The sequence below is a fragment of the Lepidochelys olivacea genome, assembly GCF_965140295.1.
Source record: "Lepidochelys olivacea isolate rLepOli2 genome assembly, chromosome: 6".
NCBI lineage: Eukaryota > Metazoa > Chordata > Testudines > Cheloniidae > Lepidochelys > Lepidochelys olivacea.
In genome coordinates this window covers 41,843,199-41,870,348 of record NC_140416.1, presented here as the reverse complement: position 1 = coordinate 41,870,348, position 27,150 = coordinate 41,843,199, and the positions used below count along the sequence as shown (strand labels likewise).

General features: G+C 40.1%; 1 protein-coding gene across 4 annotated transcripts in view; it reads left to right on the top strand.

Moving 5' to 3' along the window:
- The first annotated feature begins 212 nt into the window (after nucleotides 1-212).
- Nucleotides 213-27,150, top strand: part of LUZP2 (leucine zipper protein 2) — a 324,235-nt gene continuing 297,297 nt past the window's right edge. Inside the window, exon 1 of one of the 4 annotated variants that reach the window (XM_084632580.1) lies at nucleotides 213-494. In XM_084632580.1, the coding sequence (XP_084488706.1) occupies nucleotides 433-494 (62 nt within the window). In that variant the 5' untranslated portion in view covers nucleotides 213-432. The remainder of the gene's footprint in view (nucleotides 495-27,150) is intronic. The other 3 variants (XM_084632578.1, XM_084632579.1, XM_084632577.1) reach the window with 3 other exon arrangements.

Here is a 27,150-nt window from a genome sequence, read left to right as displayed (position 1 = left end):
GTAGATTTGTTATGTATTATTTTTCTTCACTCTTCCAGGCAAAATCTGCAAGTCAGCTATGCACTCTTATAACCTTAGAGTTAAATGTCATCCACTATGTTTTCCCTCCCTAGTTGCCACTTAAACTGCTAGTAATAACAAATCCTTCAGGACAGCAATAGAGTCACTGTTGAATAATCACAGCCTATCAGGCAGTAGGCTTGCAACAGCAGCTCCACTGCCTGTGACATCACTCCTGAAGCTCAAACCCCACGCTAAGCTCCCTTCATTAGTCAGTCTGTTGGTCTGTCTCCTTTTCTAGATCTACAGACCTTTGCACACCAGAGCATGCTGCTCTGAGAAGAAGAGCTGTGGAAATCAGAAGCACGGGGAAAGAAAGAAAAGAGGTTACAGAGAAAGAAACAAAGAAAAAAACAAAAGACAATCTACAATATGAAATTCATCTCAGCTTGTTACTTGCTGCCTCTTTTCCCTGTTCTAGTTTTCAGCACTAGGTGAGTACAGAAAGCTATTTTACTTGGAGTTCTCTTGTTTTGTCTGCTGTTTGTCTTTAAGATTCATTCTTCTCTCTCAAATCATAGAGATTCCAGCTTCTTCCATGGTTGTAAGTTCAGAGTGTCTTTTCTTCAAATTACCGGTATTCCATTTCCCCTCGCCTCCACCTCAGATACTTTGAGAGATTCTGAATCTTCACTTGGTTACTCCAGCTTATTTATGCCCTTGCCTTTTTTCCCAGGAAAGCTGATTGCTCTACAATAACCGAAAGCTTTTGTGATGAAACAAAATGTTTCACAACAATAAGCTTGATATACGGTGCAATTATAACAAGGGGACTGTGTACCAGTGCAAATCAGGGAGCCAAAGAACAGAAATTGAGATCATAATAAACATTTTCCCCATTAGAGTGCAAAAATAAAATAAACACTGGAACAGTCTTGCTGCAGTGAGGGTTTTACATTTGAACATAGCCTATTTTAAGGTTTATTGTTTTTCATCTTAAACACAGGAAAGATGCTGCAGTGGCAGCAGGATGCCTGAAAACGTGTTAAAAAGTTATTGCTATCTAGAAACATTACTCTCTCCTGTAATGTACAATAGACCATGGGGAAAACAGGAACATTGTCTATTACAGGTTAAAATCAGGGCTTGACTGTGCAGCATTCTGAGATATAAATTTTCCTAGGAGAGAGTATGTTTACAATGCCGGAGGCATAGCATGTGCAGCAAAGGAAAGGTAAAGCTACAACACGCTATCCTACTGTCACATTGTTCACTGATGGAAAGTTAATACTTTGTACATACTAGGTATGTTAGGTGAAGACATTTTCAAATGACACTGCTGTTCACACAAGCTTTCTAGCTTCCTGATGCTTAACAACTAACTGACATTTCTCTGTTTGTTAATAAGTACTCAGTAAACTTCTACATCCCTGGGGCATGTAATCACAGAGTGTATGTTTGTGTATGTCAGGTAACTATGTCCATCCACTTATTCCTAGTATCTTGCCATAAAATCTGCAGATAACACTGATATGGATGATAACTTCCCATTTTAAGCTCTAACTGCCCCCTAATCTAAGGGATGGTGGAAGTTCATATTTAACTCATGTTTGAAAATGAGTACCTCACACCTGCAGGTGTGTGAGAGAAGAAATGGGTCAGAATGCAGAGAGTGAAGTTGCAGGCTTACCAAAGGTTTGAATGTTGGTGAAATATGCCAGATTGGTGGAATGTCTTACTCCTCTTCATGTCTTTTAAAAATATTTCTGATTTAGGTTTTAATATTAGTCAGTCCCAATCACTGTGAATCACTCCAGTATTCTTTGAAATATCTTGCAATTCCCTTTTGAGTCTTTGTGTTGTGATTCAGTAATTATCCATAGATCCCTTTCGATTTAATAAGTAGACTGAAGAAACATTCAGTATCAGTCTTGTGAAATTCAGATGAATAATTTTACTTTATCTTAAAATTGTATATTCTTTGCTAAATTGCACTGGAGTTGAATTTAAAAGGGGAGAACAGAGAGCCAACCTTTCCAGATGTAATTTTTCATCTTAAATGGGCTTCTGAGTGAAGTGCTTTATGAGGGATTCATTGGCAGCCAATGTATCTGTTAGTTAAAATGAAGGAAAGAAAGGGAATTATCACATATTTCCATATTTCATAAAAAAAAATACTTTGGCAAAGATAAAGGGGCAGAGCCGAAGCTGCAACTGAGGATCTGGCCCAAAAGCATTAAAAAGGAAATCTGTCATCTTAACAAGAAAAGTAGTGCTTGCATACATATGTGAACTTCAGTAAATAGCTCATGATTTAAAATTGGATTTTACTTCCCACTGCAATTTGCCAAAGTATGAATAGAAAGTTGAAGTCGATGTTTGAATGCCATATGTGATCAGTGTAACTCCAGAAAAACAAACCGAAAACTTAGAGATACATTTGAGTGGCACATGATCAGTTACAGACCTATGTGATCTAATAAATAGTACACAAATGCAATGATTACAGTTCTTAATAAGAATCAACATTCAGGCAGAGAGATTTCAATCTAAATTCCTGTTTCAATTGTTAATATCAGGGTTCTGAATCATAGATTGTAAGATGCAGCTGTTACTTATGCTATTCCTGTGAAACCGTGCTGGATGTTCCGTTCAGCAGAAAAGTAAGTGGGACTCTAAAAATGGGGATTTGTAGGTATACAAAAGGAAATGTCCTGAAACAATGGAATGCCATATTAGAGCAATTTTTTTATTCCTCAGTTGTACTGACTATCTAAACAATGGAGCGATTTTCTTGCGATCATGACGGGAGTTAAAAAAACAATACAGTGCTATCAATATGTCGTTCCCTGGGAGGAGATTGTGCTTTAGTCTGTTTCATCAGAAGGCCGTTATGTATGTGGCATTTAATAGTTCTTGCCAACATATGGTTAATGTGTAGGCTGGAACCCAAACAGAGCAGCTTTGCAGGAACAGTTGCTTTAGCAAAAAGGGGAACCTATTATCCTGCTGTGTGAAACCGCTTAGCTCAGGCAAAGAAAAGATCATGAGTAGTAATAAGTTTTCTACCATGAGATTTCTTTAGTAGTGCTTTTCTCTCAAGTTGTCGTGTATGCAGGGCAATCTCTGTATAACCTGTTTGTGGGTGCTGAAATCAGTGAGCAGTTACTTGATGAGAAATGTGGGCAGTTGCATTTATTCCTCTTTGGCATTTGGAGAGGTCATCTTCCTTGCATCACTTTATTGTTATAGTTTTGTGAGGCCTCTGCAGAGAAACCTAATATTAAACATATTTGCATTGACGTAACACATGGTGCACGTGATTTTACTTTTGGGATTTACAGAGGCCAAAAAGAACAAAGTTTCTGTTGTGGTGATTACTGCAGGTTTTTATTAACTGAAATGTGTAGATTTTTTCATAAATATGGGGTCCAGATCCCCAGCTGGATCTGTGCTGATATGCACCAGCTGAGGATCTGGCCCATGATGTGTCACTGCAAAGAAAACCTAGAGCTGTTGAAGCAAATATTATTTTTAATATATCCTTTTTGTTTATTTTTTGGTGTTTCTCAAATCCTAGTGATTTCTCTAAATGATGATTATTTGGTGCTGTGAACAATTGCAAACATCTGAGGTTTGATTTAATAAACACCATTGACGTCACTAGCTACTGCATGAATAACAACTCCAGGATGAGGCTTATTAGAGGTAGGGACCAGCAACTCTGTAAAAATGTCAACCCTAAGTGTACCCAAGGGGACCTTTTCTAAAGTTTGGAAAAGTTTGGATAACTTTCTTTCTTTTTTGTGGTCCGTTTTTACACGCTTTTGCACTTCCTGCTTTTGGAAGGACCAAACTATGTTCTCCTAATATTTCCTATGCATTAGGAATGATGAAAAATATTATTTATAAAATGTTATATTGCTGTAGCACCCAGAGGCCTCAGTCAGTCAGGACTGGGGCCCTGTTGTCCTAGGTCAGGGGTTCGCAAACTTTTTGGCCCGAGGGCCACATCGGTGTTGTGAAACTCTATGGAGGGCCGGGTAGGGAAGGCTGGGCCTCCCCAAGTGGCCTGGCCCCTGCCCTCTATGCACCCCCTTCCACTTCCTGCCCCCTGACGGCCCCCCTCAGAACCCCCGACCCATCCAACCTCCCCTGCTCCTCACCCCCTGACCGCCTTCTCCCGGGATGTCTGTCCCTATCTGTCCCCCTGGAACCCCACCCCCTATCCAACCCCCCCTTCTGCCTGTCCCCTGACTGCCCCGACCCCTATCCACCTGACCCCTGACAGGCTCCCCCGGACTCCCATGCCTCTCCAACCCCTGACTGCCCCCTGGAACCCACTGCCTGCCCCGTTACCATGCCACTGTTAAATCTGGTGGAAGGTTAAATGTGGGTGTCCTAGAGTTTATTAGATTGATGATAAAAGCAAAATGTTTAAAACATTTCTCCTAAACTAAAATCTTCCCCATGTTGTAAACGTTAATTATGCTGCTACTGGAAGATGAAAGTGACTAGAAAGGGCTCCTTCCTGCCCTTCTAGGTGGAAAAACAAGCCTCAGACATGTTTGGTATCAGCTAGTGCTGAATACCCAAAGGTTGCTCTCTGAGAGGCCACAATCTTGGAGTACAGGAGTGCCCTTCCTTTTCCCCATGATGGCAGGCTTGGTGTGTAGGAGAGTTCTGGAGACAGGTAGTCTCAGACAGGAACTACCATGCTGGCTGGAAAGAGCAGCCGATGTGTCCATAGGATTTGTGAGTAATAGAGACCACCTTTACGTTGTTCTTTCTGAATTCCTTCAGGAATTCAGGGGGCACTGACTGCTTATAATTAATTTCATATTTTTACCATCTCAGAACTGGTTTTCTTGGATATTAAGGCATTTTGATTTCTAGCAAACAGGATGGTAATATGTGCCTGGTAAATGGGGTTTGTGCGTTGGGACAGGGTGGCAAGTGGTATTTGGTGTTGTATAGCAGCAGTACAATATGTCTCCTCATGGGCCATTTTGCTGAACTGCAGCCACACCTGATTATTTGTTCAGTATATTACTGCCAGTCAATTCTCTGGATTTCTATTAAACATAATCAGCCAAATCCATCCCTGGTTTAATTGCATTGATTTCAATGGAGTTGAAATCAATGTACTTAAATCAGGGGATGGATTTGGCCCACCCACGATATAATTACTTATGATTTAGGGTCTAATCCTGAAAGAGACAAGAGGTGCTTAGTGCCCATAACTTCCAGTAACCTTGCTGAGAGAGAAGGATGCTCAGCCCTTTACAGAGTATGACTCTCAAGGCTAGCCTTATTACATAATGGATAGTGATTCAGTAATTGTCCATGGATCTTTTAATTTATGAAATAGGGGATTTGCTTTCTCCATATGTTCATGATCTATCATTGAGATTGGTATATCTGGGTATAACTCTACATATCAGTTCTATTTCCCCTTACGTCTTATGCTATGTTTATACACCTATACGTAATGTCAAAGGGTTTTATTCCTCCATGACTTCCTTTTCCAATGATGGAAGTAATTTATGGTTGAAAAGAAGAACGTGGGAACTGTTTTATCTGATGTATGTCAATCAGTAAGGTTAAATCAGGAAAAAGTTAAGAGTTAAGAGACCAAAGTTAAGAGACCTCTTGAGTCCGCGAAACTGAATAGAAAACCTCAATAGCTGGCTTTATCATGAGAGTTTTGGGGATTTCCTGTTTTGGCCCAAAGTACCACAAAAATAGCTTCTTGTGTGGTAGTTTGCCGCTTTAATTTCTGTCCCTTGCTAGAAAAAACCGCAAAGGTCTGAATTATTATTTTTTTTAATGACATTTTAAGACACTACTTAAAACTTTTTTGAACCTCCAAAAAAAGAGCTCATAGGTTTTTTTTGTTTGTTTGTTTTTAAATGATGAAGCTCCCTAGAATTTACTTTGAAAGGATACAATAGCAAAGTAAGGCTCTAGTTGTTTGTTATGCATTTTGTAGCATTGCACTGATGCCAACTAAAATTGCAGTAGAAGTTACTTTTGGCTTTTGCAGTTTGAATTCAGTAGTTTTTTTGCATGCAGACTGATGCTAAATGAGATCTAGTGCTGCCAGTCTTTTTTTGGTGGTGGTTCTAACTGTGGCCATGTATTAGTTGTTACTACTGGCATGCTGTTCACTCTTAATCAATTATATTACTATTTGTCCTTTGTCATTAGATTGTGTTTTGATATTGTTTCTATGCTTAACTAAGACCTGTTCTCAGATATTTATCTTTTCAGTGCTACATTATAAGAATTGCTAAGTCATATATTGATTTGATATGTAGAAAATGTTGTGCTTTCTTATTACCTTGGTTTACTCAATGGGTTTTTAGCTGTCTTGCAGGGACCAAATCCATAAATATTCCCTATATTCAAGACAGAGAGTATTTGGTGTAGATCTGTCTCTACTCTTTCTAGTATCCTTTAATCTGTAATATTCAGTCCAGGTTTCAGATGCAGGTTATAAGTGGTATTCAATTATTACACTTAACTCTTCAGACACTACTACAGGGCTGAGTGCCACAGGAATATGAGAGAATAAATCTGAAGGTGTGTTAAATAGCTATTTTTACACATCGTTTTAAAGTGATAGAAGGTGAATTGAAATATTTTCTTAGCTTCCTCTCATACCTATATTAACAACATCTTCGTCTTCACCGTACAGTAGTCCTCACATTCCTTGGGGTATTGTATGTTAGAAAATTACATTTATTGTATATTTACATAAATTTACATTTTTATTGTATGCTCTCTTTATGAAGAGGAGCAATAATTCCCAGTTCCTCTACTTTTATTGCTCCTCAATATGGTTGAATTGGCAGAAACAGGATCAGACTTCAGTGAATTGAGGGAGAAAGAAAAATCAATGTATGCTATTTTAAAATATATATTAAGTTTGAACAAAAAGGATGTGTGTGAAATGCCCTAATACCCACCAACTAATATTTACAAAAGGCACACAGAGCTAGTGGGATGAGATCAATTAAAAGCTGCATCCTTGAGGTGGTCCTGCTCCTTGACAAAGGTGAGGTTGTAGTGTTTCCATCTGGCGAATATTAAGCCTGTAATTTCTGAGAGAGTGCTCTGAACTATATTTATATCTATTTACGTGTCCCCGTCATTGTGTCGTCTGAGTATCTCACAAGCATTCATTCATTTATGCTCACAATACCTCTCAGCGGAAGGGAAGTGTTATCCCCATTTTACAGATGGGGAACTGAGACACACACAAGTTAAGTGACTCAGAATTGTCAGTTGAACTGGTATCACTTGAATCTCAGTCCAGTGCACTAACCACAAACAATCCTTCTTTCCTTTTGACTGTACCTTGAGCAGCAGTATGACTTTACTCCTAATTTTGCCATATTTTTAACTCCTCCAGCTCAACACACCCTCATTCAGAAAAAAGTGATGATATGGATGTTACCTCCTCCATGCCACTATCTATCCAGCCACCCATCGTGGTATTAGAGTGCCCTCTATTCTGAATAAGGCATACATGGATTTATGGTGTTGTGGGTGATCACTGTAATTACTGCTACTGCATCTATTACAACCTATCATACTTTCAATAACTCTTGCAGTTCCTGGTAATTGTTTCAGTGGTGGGAGAAGGGAAAGAATTATTTCATCATTATTGCCTCTGGTAAGCAACAGGATTCCTTTTAGAGTATTATATGGCAGTTGGATTAGCAGTATTTGGTGCTACATTTCAGCTGCTTAGGTGGCTTCATTGACATGGGCCAGAGGAGTGACAGCAGTAGAGGCAGTTCCTGTGGTTCCCTAACTTAGAATTGCTAGGTAAACCGTAACAACCTCCTGAGCCTATGGTGGTAGGAGCCAGGGTAATAAATTGTGCACAACGTGTATATCTTCTTGGTGATTTTTTTTCCCCGTCCCTGCTTCATAATTTTGGATTGACTTTTCTGTTTGTTGTTTGCTACAGATTAGCCTGTGGTATTGGGCAGGAGAAAGGTGAGACTTTACTGAAATGTAGATGAGAGAAGTATAAAGTGTGAGAAATTGAATTGACCAGGTGGTAAAAAGAGGATGTACTTCAGGTAGCTTTAGATTGGTTGTTGAGGGAGAGTAATTTGTTCCCCCTGGTAAAGCAAATTAAATATGTACTCAAACAGAGACAGCTTTCCAAGTGTGAGGTGGGGGGAGGGGCAATCATAGTTTTTGCTCACATTTCACTTCCTAAGTCTTAAAAGGTAACATTTCTGCAAAAGGGGCAAATCCTAGTTCTGGAGTGGTATTCATTGCTGAAATGGATCAGCTTCATATTTAATACTCATTATAAGTACTGAAATAGTCACAAAGGCCAAAGTACTCTGTTGGGGCAGAGGGAGATTTCCCAAACCTGAGCCATTCTTTTTAGGTGACAAATCTGAGGAACTGTCCCAGATTGAGATGTCATTAGAGGTGTCATTAGGTTTTGGAACAAATTGATAAACTAAACAGTAATAAGTCACCAGGACCAGATGCTATTCACCCAAGAGTTCTTAAGGAACTCAAATGTGAAATTGCAGAACTACTAACTGTAGTCTGTAATCTATCATTTAAATCAGCTTCTGTACCAAATGACTGGAGGATAGCTAATGTGATGCTAATTTTTAAAAAGGGCTCTAGAAGTGATCCCAGCAATTATAGGCTGGTAAGCCTGACTTCAGTACCAGCAAAACTGGTTGAAACTATAGTAAAGAACAAAATTGTCAGATATACAGATTACCACAATTTGTTGGGGAAGAGTCACCATGTTTTTTGTAAAGGGAAATTACGCCTCACCAATCTACTAGAATTCTTTGAGGGGGGTCAACAAGCATGTGGACAAGGGGGATCCAGTGGATATATTGTATTTAATTTTCAGAAAGCCTTTGACAAGGTCCCTCTTAAGCAAAGTAAGCTGTCATGGGATAATTGGGAAGGTCCTCTCAAGAATGGGTAGCTGGCTAAAAGATCAGAAACAAAGGGTAGGAATAAATAGTCAGTTTTCAGAAAGGAGAGAGGTAAAATATATTCCTGTCTCATAGAGTTAAATGGTCCATCAGGTAGCTTGAGCCAATTCTGTGGTAGGGACCAAAGCCTTTTATTTTGATCCTATGTTCAATAGGGAGCCTGTGTGGGTCCATGAGAACTGGGGTGATGTGCTTGCAACAGCCAGCATTGCTGAGTAAGCAGGCTACCACGTCTGGATCCAGTTGGAGCTTTTTGTAAAGTTGGCACTTTTGTTCCTACTTAATAATATATCACATTAATATACTTTGGGAATCAAAGATGTGTGGATCACCCTGGCAAAGTCGAGGTGTGATAAAATAGGTCATGTTGGTATAGTGAGCTGGAAGTGGAAACCCGTGTTTTTGCAGACATAACTATTTGGATATATTTAGTTGCAGTGGGTAGTTCAAAAGGACAAGTAGGCTATGGAACATCTAGACAATCTGAGAACTGATGTTGTTAAAGTGGTGAGTTCTTTCCTGTGCCTATACCACCTCTCTCTTTCCAGAGGTTAGCTTCAGCCAGCTGCTTTTTATGCAGGTGCTGATGTCTTCCAGGCATGTTGAAAGCTGGGAGATAGTTCTATTTGTGTTAGACAAATAGGAGACATTGAGGTGGTATAGGAGATGATAGGGTTGAGGTTAGACTAGCTTTCATGATGTGCCAATGGCTCCAAAGGTATAGCTATGAAAACACACAGGTATAAGACTTCTGAATAAGGAGATGCCATTCTTTATATTCTGAAGTCCCTTTCCCCATCCTCCAACATGCTATTATCATGTTATAATTATTGATGGCCACTATTGCTGCTACCAATATAAAAAACCTTGTTTTAATATCATTCACATATTTTCCAACAGATTTTGTTTAGATCTTTCTGTAAGTTCACTGTATATCCATCCTGTGTGTGTTCTACTGTCTCTTTGTTTTCTCTTCTTATATAGAAATGTCAGCAACGCAAATTAAAAGAAGATTGCAAAAAATAAATGAGTGGTAAAAGCCAGAAGCAAAATTTGGAGATAAATGTATTTGTCAGAATTGAAACCTTTGACTGTAAGTGCATATCTACACTACAGACTTACATGTAGTGTAGACACACTGCCTTATGTCATCTTGTGTAGTGTAGACCAGGCCTAATATTTTTATAATTTCTCCCATTTGAATTTGAAAGAAATGGGAGGGGAACAAAAATTGCTCCTATGGTATTATCTATACAAATAAATTTACACCTCTAATATGTGAAGGTATATACAAAAGTAAAGAGCTTATTTGAAAGAAACCGGTATCATTGGATTTGTACTAAAGCCTTCAAAAAAATTAGAAATCCAAACAAGCACAATTATATATTTTTATTCAGGCAGCTGAGAAAGGATAGCTCTAAAACCATCTAAAATTCATATTGCTTTTTCACTCTTTGTAAATACATCTCACAGGCCTTTTATGCTCACAAGTATATTCAAGTTTCCTGAGCGACACTGACTTTTAGGGCTTAGAAGGCCTACACTCACAACACCACACTAGATTTTGTATCTTTTAGGCTCTTTTTATTAGGAACTTTATAATGGTGGTTGAGGCTTGGAAACTACTCCAATGAGGGAATTTTTCTCACTATTTCTCTTTTTTCCACTAGCTATCCTAGCTATTAATCTTTCTCCCCTCATTAGTGGGTGGTCATAACAAGAGCTGGAAGTGAGGAAAAATCTAGCTGGTGTGAATCTCTCACATGTTTATCATTAAGCTAACATTAGATGTACATCACTTATTAAAGTTGGCAGTGAGCATTCAGGTACTGTATATGGAGTGATGAATTAACTCTTAGTATTGCCCTGGACTGAAGCTAAAGCTGTTGGCCCCAGCTCACTGCATTTGTTTTCAGTTGGAAAACTTGTTAAAATCACGGTGCAGAACATTTTCATTGTTTTTTCAGATTTGGGGAATGTGCATTTTAGTTAGATTTAAGCTCCCAGAATGAATCAAGCACAGGGGCCAAGGGTTGCCTTCCACCTGCACAGGATTACTCCCACCTGAAATCTATGAGGCCAGAATTTTATCTGTTTTTTAGGCTTTAAACTTGTCACTGGTCTGAGAGCGATTATTGCCACAATTGAAATGCTAAGAATTACTACTATTATTGTGTACCTCTAATACACATCTTAAAATATTCACATCAGAGGAACCTGAATAAAGGAAGCTCTAGATGAAACATTGATCAGGAAAAAGCAGGGGAGCAGGGAGGGGAGAATAGGAAAAAATACAAATTATTCCGATCCTGATATAAATCTGAGGTAACTTCACTGAGTTATGGAATTATCACAGATTTACATCAGTGTAACTGAGATCAGCATTCATCCAATGACTTTGGGTGCTGTGTGCATTTGGGGGTTCAGATTGCTGTAAGCTGTTGAGAGAGTCAGAAGCAAGAAAACTGCTATTTTCAGAGTGGAATATATGTGTATATATTTATCTGTATTCAACATCAAACTGCTATATGTTTAAAAGAGACATGAAAAAAATCACTGACGCTATCACTTCTGTGGAAATGATCATCTCAGAGAGAGGTGTGTTGAAAAGTTTCACCAGTTAATGTTTCTTATGCTCTTATTTCTCCCTAATAATCTCTCCATTAATCTATAAGAGATACTGTAATTAGTTTCTGTAACCAAAGAATACATTTATTTTTCAGAGTGCAGAATAATATTAAAGATGAACATGCTGCTGTGTAAAGCAGCTTCTACACATATTGAGAACCTGAGATATAATCATGGCAATTATTACTGTAAGAAAATTTGTTTTCAAATACATGCTCTCTCTAAGGCTGGCTGAGATGCTTTGGACATTGTCCACAAAATAGTTGTGCTCACAAGTGTATTATTACTCCCATGGACGAATACACTAAGGCTGCGGGAGAAAATAAATTTGCAGTCATAACAGAATCCAAGAATGGACCTTCAGATTGCACCAATTCTTTTCCCATTTTTGCTTTATATTACTATTCGTGTATCTTTATGGCTAAGATACTTTATTTTGTATACAGTAGCCTTATGAGGACGGAGTCGGAGCCTATTTCACAGTCTATTTTAGAGCAGTGGTTGATACCCTGATTTGAGATACTAAGGAACAAACCAGAAAGAGCTTGCCTCCATTAAGAGAAATAGCAATAGATTTCTGAGTGCATCTATCCCATCCGGAGGAACAATGGGCCACCAGTAAAATTTTAGATGGCTGAGGAGGGAGGGATAGAGAAACAAAATAACGGTGACAGGAAAGTTTGTATTGTTCAGCAGATACATGTCACTGGGGGCATTGACTGGCCTGGCATGACTCTTCTGCAGTGAAACTTGTAGCAGGCTGTAGCTTTAAATCAATGATTTGATCAGCTTCAGTAATTACTCACCAAAATACTCATTTAACTCCTTTTATGGCTTCATTGTACCATCAGCTTAAAATGGAGTTTAATTTTGACTTCTTTTGAAACGGCACTGCAGTATGTTATTGCCAATCTATTTTGTACCATGTATTAAGCTTATTTTGTGACTGAAGAAAGATTATTTTAACATGGAGCCCTTTATGAGATTATAGTAAGTAAGATAAAACACCTCTTTGGGTAAGCTGTATTGTCAGTCTTTGTTCTCTGAAAAAGAAAAGGGTAACACAAGTAAATGCTAATATTGTTTAATTAAAAGCACAAAATAGCTTTCAATTTAGGTTTAAAGGTTATGTTCTTTAAAGAACGCTTTTTATGCACTCACTGCAGTGTGTGTTCTTCATTCACCACTGTGTCACTTCACATTTTATGGTGTTGTAAACTTATTGTAATCAGTGGAGTTACACCAGTGCAAAAGTAGAGTAAAAGAGTGGTGAATCAGCCCTCAATTTAGCAATGGCAGAACTGAAACAGGTATTATGAGAGTCAGTTCAGTTAAGCATCGAAAGAACTGGGAACTGAATTTCCTGTCCATCAGGTGTAGCTCCATTTATGTCATGGAGCTACTCACTGGTGTAAAACAGCTGTGACATCAAAACTAGGCCTCTGATGTTTATCTGAGCATCCTTGGCCCAGAATTTTCACAAGGTTCAGGTTTCCTTGTTTGAAATTTCTATTGCTACTTAATTTTTATATAGGCAAAAATACAAGAAAATTAAGACCAGTAATTATTTCTGCTTTTCATTTTAGCAGGAGCACAGACGTTCAGCAACAAAAACCTTTTATTTTAAGAGATTTTCTGTCAGTACTCCAGACAGCTCCATGCCTGACTACATCTCAGTCCGTCCGTCCTTCCTTCCAAGCCTTCTGTTCACTACTGTGAGGTCTGATTCAACACACTCTTACACTGAAGTCAGTGCAGTTTCACTGATGTTCAGCTTGTGTAACTGGACAGAGAATCAGGTCCTGTATGTCCTGCCAAGGTCTCTTGCCTTTAGGAGAAATATATTCCTGTGCTGGTACTGAGACGAGCAGGGCTGATGTGGGGACGGTGGACATGAATAGCATTTCCTTGAATCCAAGGTTGTTGCGAGCCAGATTGTTCTTGTGCAGGTCAGGGCTGCCCTGAGGGATGCTCTAATTTATGCCCAGGCACTAATGGTCCTGAGCCCGTGACCACTCCCCTTTTCTTTCTCAATAGGCATGCTGGCCTGCCTGCAAAATTCCCACAGCAGGGCTATTCTTGGGGGCCCATGTGGCTGCTTTGCAGTTACTTGGTGCTAGGATAACCTGCTCAAAGACGACTCATGAACTAAGTCCTTCATCTCCTTCCACTCTCAGCTAACTTCATATCAGCTTTCATGTTGTCACTGTACTGAGAAATGCCATCCATGTGTCTCAGTGGGTAGGGGAACTTGATGGGACCAGCAGTGAAGGGGGACAGCCCCAGCAGCAAGGGAGGAAGACACTTGCAGAGGGGCTCCAGGTAGGGGGGCAGGTGCGGATTGGCTAATGCCAATGCCAGGGATTTAATCTGGAGCAAGGGCCATATTGAGTCTCTTTTAGCTCTGTTCCTGCAGGGATTTTGCTGATGGTCTTGGGCTCTTGGAATAGGTTGAGGTCCCTACCCTTGAGCACCCTTTGTCCTCATTGCAGGGTTGGGACAGGGCTGGGACTTCAAGAGAGCGGATTCTGGGGGTTGGGCTGAGGAGAGCCTACCCCGAGTTATGTGTTTTATGTTAGGAGCCCTGTAGCACGCCCTTTGGAACCACGTAAATGCCTGGTATAAGAGAGTATGGATGATGGGTAGGTAGCACCCCTCTCCTGTGTTTACATTTTTTTAATAAAAAGTCAATCCATGTGTCTGTCCTCATTTTGAGTCTGTGTGCAGATCAACAGCCTTCTGATTAAGGTACTTATGACATTCTGGGGTGCAATCCAGACCAGAGTGGGGTTGTCACCCCCACCCTGCAACTTTAGGTGCCTCACAATGCTTTGCTGCTGTAGCTCCAAGTGGGCTGCTCACAAACAACATGCAGGTCACACCCTGAGTGTCTGTGTATAGCCACAGCCCTAGTCCAACAGCTCCAACCCCAGCAGCCTGTCAGCAAACACCAGCCACATTGCTTACTACATGCAGGGTGACCCCCACTACACTGAATCTCAAATTTCCCCCCCATGTGTGTTCTGTACGGTCCAGCCCTCTCCTGGACAGTCCACGTATATTAGGTCCATTGCACCTCTAAAGGGATCAATATGCAACAGTTTGCTACTTTTAAAATTGAATTGAGTTGAAAGACAACACTGGATTCATTTTCATTAAAGAAGAAAACAAGTTTATGAGCCTACAAAGAAAGAGATTTTAAGTGAGTACAAGTACAAGGGGTTATATTCAGAAATGGTTTCAAGAAAAATAAAGATAAGATGTATTCAAAACTTAACAAACTAGACTTGGTTCAAGGTGATATTCTTACTATATGTTCCCAGCATTATTGCTGATCAGGTTTCAGGTCAGATTCTCCCACAAACTCCATAGGCTATTTCTTTTGGTGCCTTAGGTGAAGGAGAGAGTGGGGAGAGAACTTCGGGTGTTTTCTGCCCCCACTTTTATAATTGTCACCCTTTGAAATGCATTTTCCTGAGGTTTACCACTAAATAATGTTCATTCTCACTGTGAGGGTGGAGTCAAGGAGTATGCTGTCTGTTTGCTAAGGTGCAGATCTGTTTGTTCCTGCCCCACTTCCTTGCCAAAGGGTGCCCACATGATAGGCGATTTGTCCATCAGCTTTGATGACACCTGGCTAGAGGTGTCAACTTGTCTTTTGTCTTTAAGAAACTGGTTAATCCACTCCCCAAATTAGTCTGGTGAACACACTTCAGTCATAATTTCACCTTATGTTCATAACTTTACATATGATGTTGCTACATGGATTTCACCATGATATTGACCAGCAAGTTATTAGTTTTCAAATGATACCATATAAGTCATATTTTGTACAAAGATTATTATAATAGTGTGTAGGGTGTAAATACAGGCATGCATTCAGTCACAGCATCCCAAACAACTTTCCTTTCTTCCTTTATATCTTGTTCTGAAACTGCTCTTCCCCCAGTCAATAAAGTCTGAGGGATGACATTGGCATACAACTCTTTAGTTGATTTCTGAACTGTCTCTGTTTCTGGCCTTGGTCTGAAGCTCTTAAGGACTGAGATTTTTGTCCCTTTTTAGTGTATTTTACTTGTTGTGGTGCAGCCTCTCTCTTATTAAATGCATTTTGAATTTACTCTGGAAAATTGTGGGATAGAGTCAGTTATTGTGTATCTTTCTGTTGTGTTCTCATTATGAATCTTCTACCTTTCTCGTGTTAATGTTTCCAACAATGTAAATGGAACTGGGCTCTTCTGCACAATATAAGTACTCCACTTGATGATAAAGCCAGTACTAAGTTGGTTGGTATGAACTTGAAAAGTACTTTACTTAACCCATTTGTCTTCTATTATGAAGGAGGGGGTAGAACAAACATGTAATACTTTCAACTTGAGTTAATCTTTCTCTGGGACAATCCAGAAAAATGACTAAATATCAAGTAAAGCAGCTGTCCTGTTAGGGACCTATGTGTACACAATGAACTGTACATTAAAATTGAACAATGATCCAGCTGTAAACATAATCTAAATATTCCAAAATTTAAATTATAGTTGTTTCTGTGCCCCTGCAGAGTAAACAGATACACTGTAGACAACTGAGAACACTTAACATTGAAAAGTCACAACCTAGTTACTTCCTAAGTATAAGAAATAGGATGTGGCACAGTATTTCAGATGTCACGCAATAGATCTGGCCCAGATCTTTACATTTACCTGTAAATGTACACAACCTGAGAATCTGGCCTGTTAACTGTAAATAAGGACTTATTAGTGAGCACATTGGCTTTGCCTTTTCAAGTGTCACGTTTTTCATCTTGCTCCAAAATAAATGCCTGGGATTGAAGTCTCTAGTTGACTATCGCTGTTCTGCATCTTCATGGTCCCAAAACATAAACTTTTTTTAGTTATGATTACTAGCTATACTTACCCCAGCCTTCCTCCTGTTCTCTCTCTTCCACACCCACAGCTCCTCTTTGCATCCCTGTTTGTTTAATAGCAGGCAGGAGCAAAGTGCTCCTTCAGTATTAGGACTTAATGATATATGGATAGAGATGAGGTTAAATGGGAACTGGCAGAATGGGCTGCTTTATGCTGGACATAGTGATATCCATCATTCTTTGTTTTCCTGAGCATGTGCCATTTGCTAATGATTGAAGAAATTGGTGTTTATTAGGCCAGATTCTCAGCTGACCTAAATTGTTGTTGCTCCACTGATTTTTGCCAGGATCTAGCCTGCTATTTGAAGTCACATGATTTGTTTTAACTGACAACTTAATAGATAAAAATCAAAAGACCTAGGCATTCAGATGTCATAATGATAGGAATGCTACAAAATTCTATACAGAGGGGACATCTATAAAGGCAGATTCTTGTGTGTGCCAGAACTCAGTTTATGGTACCCTGATTCTCAAGGCCAAGCTCTCTCTGAAAATGCATATGGCATAATGGCCCCTAAACCAGTGGTGGGCAGGTCTATCAGAGTGGAGCGATGCTACAGACTTCCCTGCTGCTTCCTTTCAGCAACATATTTTCTATAAGGGGAAGGATAGGGCCCAGATCTCGAATAGATGCACTGGTCAGGAGTTTTCCTCCAACAGGGGATTAGGTGCTGGTGATTGGTCTCCTTTACATCACCTTGATGATGCAGATGGGTTAGATCTCAGAATAGAATGTCACACCGTGTGTGTGCGCATGCATATGGAATGACAGGGCTCACCGTTTTCATCTTGCCAGTTCTTCCTTAGTTAAGAGTAAATAAATAAATGTATCTATTTATTCCCTATCACAAGTAGAATACTTAGTGTTTCATTAGCAATAAGTGATGCAGCAAGCAAACAGGCATTGTTGTGGGTCAGAGGTCTTTACTGAACATGGACACTTTGCTGAGTATTACATGCTGAGAGGCCTGTGTTTATTTGGTAGTAGCCTGGCCCAGTTTACATTTCTGAGCTGCTGATGTCTTACCAACTAGGTCCCTCCTGAAACGCAACCCTCCTTGTGAAGTTCTGACATTGTGAATACTTAGAAAAAAATTCCAACTCCCTTAGATAACTGTGTATTATAAAATGCATGGATATGTGCAAATTTGTATGTGTTGGTTATTAGTCAAGTTTTCTTCTATTTTGACAACCATATTGTTGTTGGTAATATGTTAGCTACCAATCTGGTGTCATCTGCATGGTAATTATTCACATGCTTTCACCTTGGGCAGCAGAAAACCAGAAATTATTGTTTCAATTGGAAATGCCAATTTATGTTGCCAGGTGAGAACTGAAATCCTGAGATTTCCCTCAGCAATACAGGTACATGCATTGTGAGATGGGTATAAAGAAATTTCAGACGTGTGACTGAATCCTTGAAGAAAAATGCAGAGTGATGGGGGACATATGTTGGGCAGAGTGCAGAGAGAGGAGAAAAATAGTGTCTGAAATCAAAGTTGTAACCATGTATTTAACTGTTGCATAAGGTGAGGCATGCACAGTTGAAGAACTTACTAAATCAAGCTAAGCTGAAACAGTAGGCCTACAAAGAAATGTATCTTGTTTATCCCTCTTCCCATCCTTCAAGATTGATGTTTATGCTGCTGTGGAAGGAGAAAAGAGCATATGCAAGTATCTTGGATCTTTTAAATTTGAAGAATTTTGACAGGTGGATATGAGAGATCTGTCCATGTGCTGTCTGAAAAAAGGAAGTCATGCAGAAAAAGTTACTTGCAGAAATACAACTGTCACCATGTGGTAGAGTTATTAGTGGAAGCAGAGTTAGCAGAGAGTAAAGGCATCAGCATTTGCATAACAACTGATAACTAGCCAAGATTGGAGTAGAGCATTGGTGAGAAAAAAAATCTAGGGATCTGGGATCAAGGGACTCTTATTTATGGGTTTAAAAAAAAGATTTTCAGCTTGGTTCTCAGCCGCTGTATTGGAATGTCCTTTGAAGCTGGCTTATGTAGTATATATCCACATGCTCTATCAGGAGGACTTCAGCTCAATTTTCTGTTGGGGGACAGAGGTGGAAAAACTTGTGCCCCTCTCCATGTGGGTCTCTCACCTCCTGTGCGAAAAGAGGGATTAGCCACCCCTGTGAAAGCCTACTCTTTTCAGGTTTGGGGATTTGCACAGGGAGAGTGGCCAGGTAAGCTGGGATGTGTATAGTCTATCTACCCCACAGAATTCACTATGGAAATGTAGTACCAGCTGATCTGTTACCTTTCCATAGTCTTCCTTCCACACTGGAGCTACGTGGCAGGATATGTGGCCATGTGGGGAGGTGGTATTGGCATCCCTGGTGTAATAAAGAGGCACAGGATCTATGTGCAGATTGATTTTGCAGATGCCAGAATATCTGTGGAATTCAGAGACAGACCTGTGGCTTCTGCTGCAGGGAGAGAAGCACTCCTGAGTTCTTCTCAGAGTAAGACATGAATTGCCATGGATGGATTTTTGCATATAGGAACTTAGCCACCTTTTGCAGGTTTTCCAAAGAGGGGGTGACACCCTGTTCTTTTAAGTTCCCAGATGAATGCATTAGTCATATTTTTTTAAAAGGCACTATGATGCAATGGGTAGATCTATTGGCTTTAAGTATACATGCCACTAAATAATACTGACTGCACTTTACAAATTGAAGCTGTCAGCAGGGCTAATATAGTAGCAGAAGTAGGAAATTGCAGTATATGGTGAAAAGGGGAGAAGTGAGTCACGTGGCCCATCTTGGCAAATTTTCATAATTTGGTACAGGAAGTGGGTCTATACTAAAGATAAACTCAACTACACAGCAAGCATGTACCAAGTCCATGATGGATCTTTAGGCAACACAAGGTAAATCAAACTCCCAGAATACATTTGAATGCCTAGAGTTTTTTCCCAGTATAACTACACAAGGGTCAGAACCACTTCCTCCATTCTTGTCAAACGATAATTATTGGCCAGACATTGAGAAGAGGAGTGTATGCCTCGATCCATGCTCAAAAGGCACCCTCCACATGGATCTCTCTCCCCTAGCAGGGACACTGGGTTTCCATACCCTGGGAGTGGACAGGATGGTCAGTTTCTGGATAAAGAAACAGACTAGGGACCGAACGGCTAGGCAGCAGTTCTGCGGAAAAGGACCTAGGGGTGACAGTGGACGAGAAGCTGGATATGAGTCAGCAGTGTGCCCTTGTTGCCAAGAAGGCCAATGGCATTTTGGGATGTATAAGTAGGGGCATAGCGAGCAGATCGAGGGACGTGATCGTTCCCCTCTATTCGACATTGGTGAGGCCTCATCTGGAGTACTGTGTCCAGTTTTGGGCCCCACACTTCAAGAAGGATGTGAATAAATTGGAGAGAGTCCAGCGAAGGGCAACAAAAATGATTAGGGGACTGGAACACATGACTTATGAGGAGAGGCTGAGGGAGCTGGGATTGTTTAGCCTGCAGAAGAGAAGAATGAGGGGGGATTTGATAGCTGCTTTCAACTACCTGAAAGGGGGTTCCAAAGAGGATGGCTCTAGACTGTTCTCAATGGTAGCAGATGACAGAACGAGGAGTAATGGTCTCAAGTTGCAGTGGGGGAGGTTTAGATTGGATATTAGGAAAAACTTTTTCACTAAGAGGGTGGTGAAACACTGGAATGCGTTACCTAGGGAGGTGGTAGAATCTCCTTCTTTAGAGGTTTTTAAGGTCAGGCTTGACAAAGCCCTGGCTGGGATGATTTAACTGGGAATTGGTCCTGCTTTGAGCAGGGGGTTGGACTAGATGACCTTCTGGGGTCCCTTCCAACCCTGATATTCTATGATTCTATGAAAGAAGATGAGCATATTTTCCTCCAAAATACTTGCAGGAAAATGATGAATGTTAATCCCACTAGAGGATTTCTTTTGCTTGGATAAGCCGTGTCCTCATCTCTTGAGGGAAGAATTTCAAGGAGTCTCTCTGGGGGCAGGGCATAAGTTTTCCCACCCTCCAGCTAGGTTTTCTGTGAGAATTAACCCGTTTGCTGGTAACAAAAGTAACTGCTTTTATCTGGGTTTGTGAAAACCGCTCATGAAATCACTAATTGAAGATATCACATGCAAGACACCTTACATGGAATGTTAATCTAGACTCCCTATCATACATGCTAAGTATTGCTACCCATAAGCCATTCATCTTTTTATCACCAGCACAGATCTTTGAGCAAACTAGTTCATGGCACCCACTTTACTTTCAATATTAGCTACCAGGGATACTTTCTGGTGTATGATGTTGCTGTTGACATCTCTCTCTTTTCAAAGCTTTTCTGGAGATCTAGTGGAAACCTCCTCATGTAGCTACATGTGTAGATTCACCCATTTTCATTACTTTTCAATGACTCTTTTTAAAAAAAAAATCACTCTTCTCAATAAAACATTTTACTCATTATGGGCTTGATCGTGCAATCTGTACTTAGCCTTCCTTCTGCTCGGAGACCTAATGTTGTTGATGGAATTACGTGCAGGAATAAGTGTATACACAGTAGTAATTGTTTGCAGGACTGGACACTTGGTTTCCTTCATATAAAAGAAGGATTAAAGCTCCATTGAGTAACACATCAGTCCTTACCCTTCAAAAACAATTACTGTACCTATTTAATTCTCTTTGATAAAAATGGCTTTGCCTTTTCACCTCCTGAGTTAAATGTTCATGTCTTGGATTTTGGACACAGATGAAACTTGGTTGGATTTCGTTTTAGGGACAGATATTGGCCATATAATAAAAGCACTGTACTGTTTGATACAGTTTGCAATACAAGTTAAAAAACAAACAAACAAAACCTTTAATTTTGGGTCAAACAAACATTGTTTGGGGTATTTTTAATAAAAGCAAAGGAAATAAAAGTGTGGATTCAGAAAACTCACTTGTTGGAGTGGTGGTGGTTCCTCCTTTAACACTTAACCCAGTGGTTAAGCCATTCACGTGGGAGAAGGGAGACCTGGGTTCAAGTCCTTTCTCCAGAGCAGAGATGAGTGCCCTAACTACTGGACTAAGGGTTATTCCGCTGTTGAAACTGTTCCACTTTGTATGCAATGCATCCGTAGTCATTGGGCCAGAAACAGAGGATGAATGACTCCAGCCTGGTTATTAGAGTACTCACCTGGAAGGGGGGAAAACCTGGATTCCAGTTCGTGCACCATTTAATAACGGAGCATAGAGCAGAACTGGGCCCTAACTTTAGCAGTGATAATGGTAAAATGCTAGTCACATACACATTTATATATACTCTGGAGTTAAATGTAGGAGTTTTGTACTCTTAAGCTAATTTTGTGAGTATAAGGTTACAGCATAAACATAATCATAAGCCATTATTAAAAAGGACTACTCTAGGACCTAGGTGAATCTAGTTATATTTTGAGCACACAAACTAGAATAATAGCAAAGAACTGGATTACAAGAAGGTAGGTTGTCCATTTTCTCCTGTAGCGAACAGAACATTAGCAGTTGTTAGATTAAAACAATATAGTTGTAAAAATGTTTCTGAAATACACTTGAGTATGCCTCGTAAGTTTCATTTCATTTTAAAACTTTATAGGAGATTTCATTTCTTGTTGCTTTTGATTGCAATTCTTATTGCAGGGCTGTGACTTTTAACTCTCTGACAAGCAAGCAAAATTTGTTTTATTAAAAAGAAAGTTAGGAATTACAAGTTTAATAATCTGGTGCCAGTGAAGTAGATCACAATGAGAGAGCATCTGCCATACATTTCAAAACAGATGGTTCCTTTCTTGTGTTGTGCAGTTTTTCCTTTGGAGATGATTTCTGTGTTTGGAGTATCACTGAGAAGTTGGGTTGTGATGACATGTTCTGACATGCAGTCCAGTTTAAAATAAAGGCAGAAGGGACTGTTTGATCACTTACAAATGCACTCTTAAAATCACCAATTTTATCCTGGTATGTTGAAATAGTTTAATAATAGTAATCGGGGTTTTCAAGGGAGCATAAGTGAGTTAGATGCCCAACTCTTGAATTTTAATGAGATTTGGGTGCCTAACTCCGTTAGGATCCTTTTAAAAAAATCTTACAAAACAAGCCATTTTGCATCATTAAACATTCAGTCATTGTGGGAGTAGGATTGGCAGTATTTTACATTAAACATAAGATTTTCAGGACAAAAAGTATATTATAGTAGAGAGATGCTGTTGTGAACGAAAACCATACAATTATTTTTACTTAGCTGGTATTTGTATAGAGGTTGATAATATATGGGCTGCAGTTCGTACAATTTCAAAATTGTCCCTAGAGGTATGTAGTTCAAAACGCAATTTCTTTAAGCTTTTATGATCCTGTTGTCCAAAAAAACAAAAAAAAACCAAAACACCCTCCTTGTCAAGCTGCTGTGCCTGATTGCTAAGGAATTCAATATTTCATTGGCAAGGTATAGACCACATGAAACAAATTCTGCATAAGAATAAACCTATGAAAATTGCTGCAGGGCATTTTAAACCATTATGAAAGGAAGAGATGGATATAATAAATAATAGTGGTGTTTATGAAAGTTTTGGAAAGGGGAGGTATCCACTAAACATGTCGATGTGTTCATCTTGTCTTGTTAAAGATAATCTGTCCATCATTTCCTTTTTATAAATGATGTTTGTATTGTTGTTCAAGTAACAGAGGGTTTTCAACGTAATAAACTATTCTATTTGCTACAATCGTCAAGACTTCATAAATTCTCCATTACACAATGTTACACAGTCCTTAAAATTATATATATATATATATATTACATTGAAAAGATCTTTTCATTTAAAACAAGATACTTTGGAAAAGCACTAGCCAATGATGTTCCCCAACGTACCATATGAATCTTTCTTTTATAAAACAATTCTAATCTCTCATTCCATAACACAATATATGTGTCACTTAACAAGAAATACTATCTCAAAAATGAGAACTGCATAATAATAAATACTTAGCATTTATGCTTTATACACCAAAATCCTGGTCTCATTAAAATCAATGGGAACTTTGCCATTCATTTAAGTGGAATCAGGATTTATTCATGTTTCTTTAACAGTTTATAAATATTAACTACATTAATTCAGCCTCACAACAAACTTGGGTGTGGTGGTAGTAAGGATTATTATCCCCACAAAATACAGTAAGGTTAAATGCCCAATTTTATTCCCACTGAACTTAAATAAAAAATCCCAGAGTGAAATCCAGGTCAATGAGAAGTTTGCCACTGATGTCAATGGGACAGGATTTCACCCATAGAATTTTTATAAAACCAACCATTCAAGTAAAAGCCTTTCAACTTATCCTGTAAGTCTGCAAAATGGGGCTATGTTAGGCTGATGAGAAGAAAATTTCACAGTTCAGGGCCAACCATTAAGACTTGTCTAGACACCATTAGTGAGAAAGCCCAACTGAGCTGACTATCAAGATGGAACATGAATAGCAAGGAAGTATCCTCTGATAGACAGCAGCCATCCAAATAGGTCTTGAGAGATCAAAACTAACACCTCGAATTGCTCGTGGAAACAGACTAGAGATCACTGTGGTCTAATACTCAACTGGGGTATATAAAATTATATACACACCTATATACACATATCACTAAGCAAATTAACACCTATATTTTGTGGCATCTGAAAATTCTGATTTGTCTTCTAGGTGATCCCTTCAGACTATAATGTAGAAATCCAAAACAGAGTTGGTAAAAGTCTGGTTATTTTGTCAATGCCCAAATCTGAGAGAAAAGGTTGCAACAATCTTGTCAAGTGAAGATCAAAAAAGATCTCATGGCTGCCAGTGGTACCTGATTTTCAAGGAGCAGGTTGGGATCTCTGGATTGCAAATGTTGTAAATAAACAAAGCAGACAAACCTCCTCTATTGGGGTACAGGATTTGTCTCCAATAGATGTGCAACCGTTTAACAGGCATCTCCTGTGCCTTGCTGTTTGAGCTTCATCCAAATGACTCAAAAAGTGAGGGTGATAGCTTCTGTTCTCAGTTCAACCCGGGTCAATCTGGAGAGTCTCTTGTGTTGTCAGTGGAGTTACTGTGATCTCATATTAGCAATAATGATGGTAGAATATGGCTCGGGGAGTTATAGCAGTTGTCTTGGATGTAGAATTCCCTTGGCATACCCAGCACCTGACACAGAGAGTAGGCTGGAAACAGGAGGGATATTCGTTGCAGCATTTTGGACTATAGCTATTCTGGGCAGTAGAAGAGGAAGTATGTAGGCAGTTATGGGGAGACTCCCTTCTGCCACCTTTCCTCCCCGGGGAGCTCCTTCTGTGCTATGCCACCAGAGAGGTGAAGCCTGACAGACACCAGCTTTGTGTTTTTGTGAGCGCAGCCATGGTGTGCATAAAGTACTGAGTTAATAGGCCACCTAGAAGAATAAGGTTCAGATGGATGCAGAGAGGAAAGCTTTTCTAACTGTTTCAAGGACCGTTCACTTTCACCATGAGCCATTGTTTAGACAGAAGCTGAAATTTAAGTTCTGTAACTGAAAGGAAATGTTTTTATTTAGGTGGTATTTTTTTCTTTAAAATTTCTTTGTGTGTAGTGTTATAACTGGAATCAGTTTTGTAAGTGTCTGCTGTGTCACAGAACCAGCAGTGTGAGAGGGAAGACCATGATTTATCCATATGGACAAACGTTTGTTCCTCCAAGAAATTTGGTCCTTACAAAAAGAAAAGGAGTACTTGTGGCACCTTAGAGACTAACCAATTTATTTGAGCATGAGCTTTCGTGAGCTACAGCTCACTTCATCGGATGCATACCGTGGAAACTGCAGAAGACATTATATACACACAGAGACCATGAAACAATACCTCCTCCCACCCCACTCTCCTGCTGGTAATAGCTTATCTAAAGTGATCATCAAGTTGGGCCATTTCCAGCACAAATCCAGGTTTTCTCACCCTCCACCCCCCCACACACACAAACTCACTCTCCTGCTGGTAATAGCCCATCCAAAGTGACCCCTCTCTTCACAATGTGTATGATAATCAAGGTGGGCCATTTCCTGCACAAATCCAGGTTCCCTCACCCCCCTCCAAAAACCACACACACAAACTCACTCTCCTGCTGGTAATAGCTTATCCAAAGTGACCACTCTCCCTACAATGTGCATGATAATCAAGGTGGGCCATTTCCAGCACAAATCCAGGCTCTCACCCCCCACCCCCCAGAAACACACACACACACACACACACAAACTCACTCTCCTGCTGGCAATAGCTCATCCAAACTGACCACTCTCCAAGTTTAAATCCAAGTTTAACCAGAACATCGGGGAGGCGGGGGGGGGGGGTAGGAAAAAGCAAGGGGAAATAGGCTACCTTGCATAATGACTTAGCCACTCCAGTCTCTATTTAAGCCAGCTACCTTCGAGACACCACTGACTTCCTGAGGAAACTTCAATCCATCGGTGATCTTCCTGATAACACCATCCTGGCCACTATGGATGTAGAAGCCCTCTACACCAACATTCCACACAAAGATGGACTACAAGCCGTCAAGAACACTATCTCCGATAATGTCACGGCTAACCTGGTGGCTGAACTTTGTGACTTTGTCCTTACCCAGAACTGTTTTACATTTGGGGACAATGTATACCTTCAGATCAGTGGCACTGCTATGGGTACCCGCATGGCCCCACAGTATGCCAACATTTTTATGGCTGATTTAGAACAACGCTTCCTCAGCTCTCGTCCCCTAAAGCCCCTATTCTACTTGCGCTATATTGATGACATCTTCATCATCTGGACCCATGGAAAAGAAGCCCTTGAGGAATTCCACCATGATTTCAACAATTTCCATCCCACCATCAACCTCAGCCTGGTCCAGTCCACACAAGAGATCCACTTCCTGGACACTACAGTGCTAATAAACAATGGTCACATAAATACCACCCTATACTGGAAACCTACTGACCGCTATTCCTACCTACATGCCTCCAGCTTTCACCCTGACCACACCACACGATCCATCGTCTACAGCCAAGCTCTGCGATACAACCGCATTTGCTCCAACCCCTCAGACAGAGCAAACACCTACAAGATCTCTGTCAAGCTTTCTTACAACTACAGTACCCACCTGTGGAAGTGAAGAAACAGATTGATAGAGCCAGAAGAGTTCCCAGAAGTCACCTACTACAGGACAGGCCTAACAAAGAAAATAACAGAACGCCACTAGCCGTCACCTTCAGCCCCCAGCTAAAACCCCTCCAACGCATTATTAAGGATCTACAACCTATCCTGAAAGATGACCCAACACTCTCACAAATCTTGGGAGACAGGCCAGTCCTTGCCTATAGACAGCCCTGCAACCTGAAGCAAATACTCACCAACAACCACACACCACACAACAGAACCACTAACCCAGGAACCTATCCTTGCAACAAAGCCTGTTGCCAACTGTGCCCACATATCTATTCAGGGGACACCATCACAGGGCCTAATAACATCAGCCACACTATCAGAGGCTCGTTCACCTGCACATTCACCAATGTGATATATGCCATCATGTGCCAGCAATGCCCCTCTGCCATTTATATTGGTCAAACTGGACAGTCTCTACGTAAAAGAT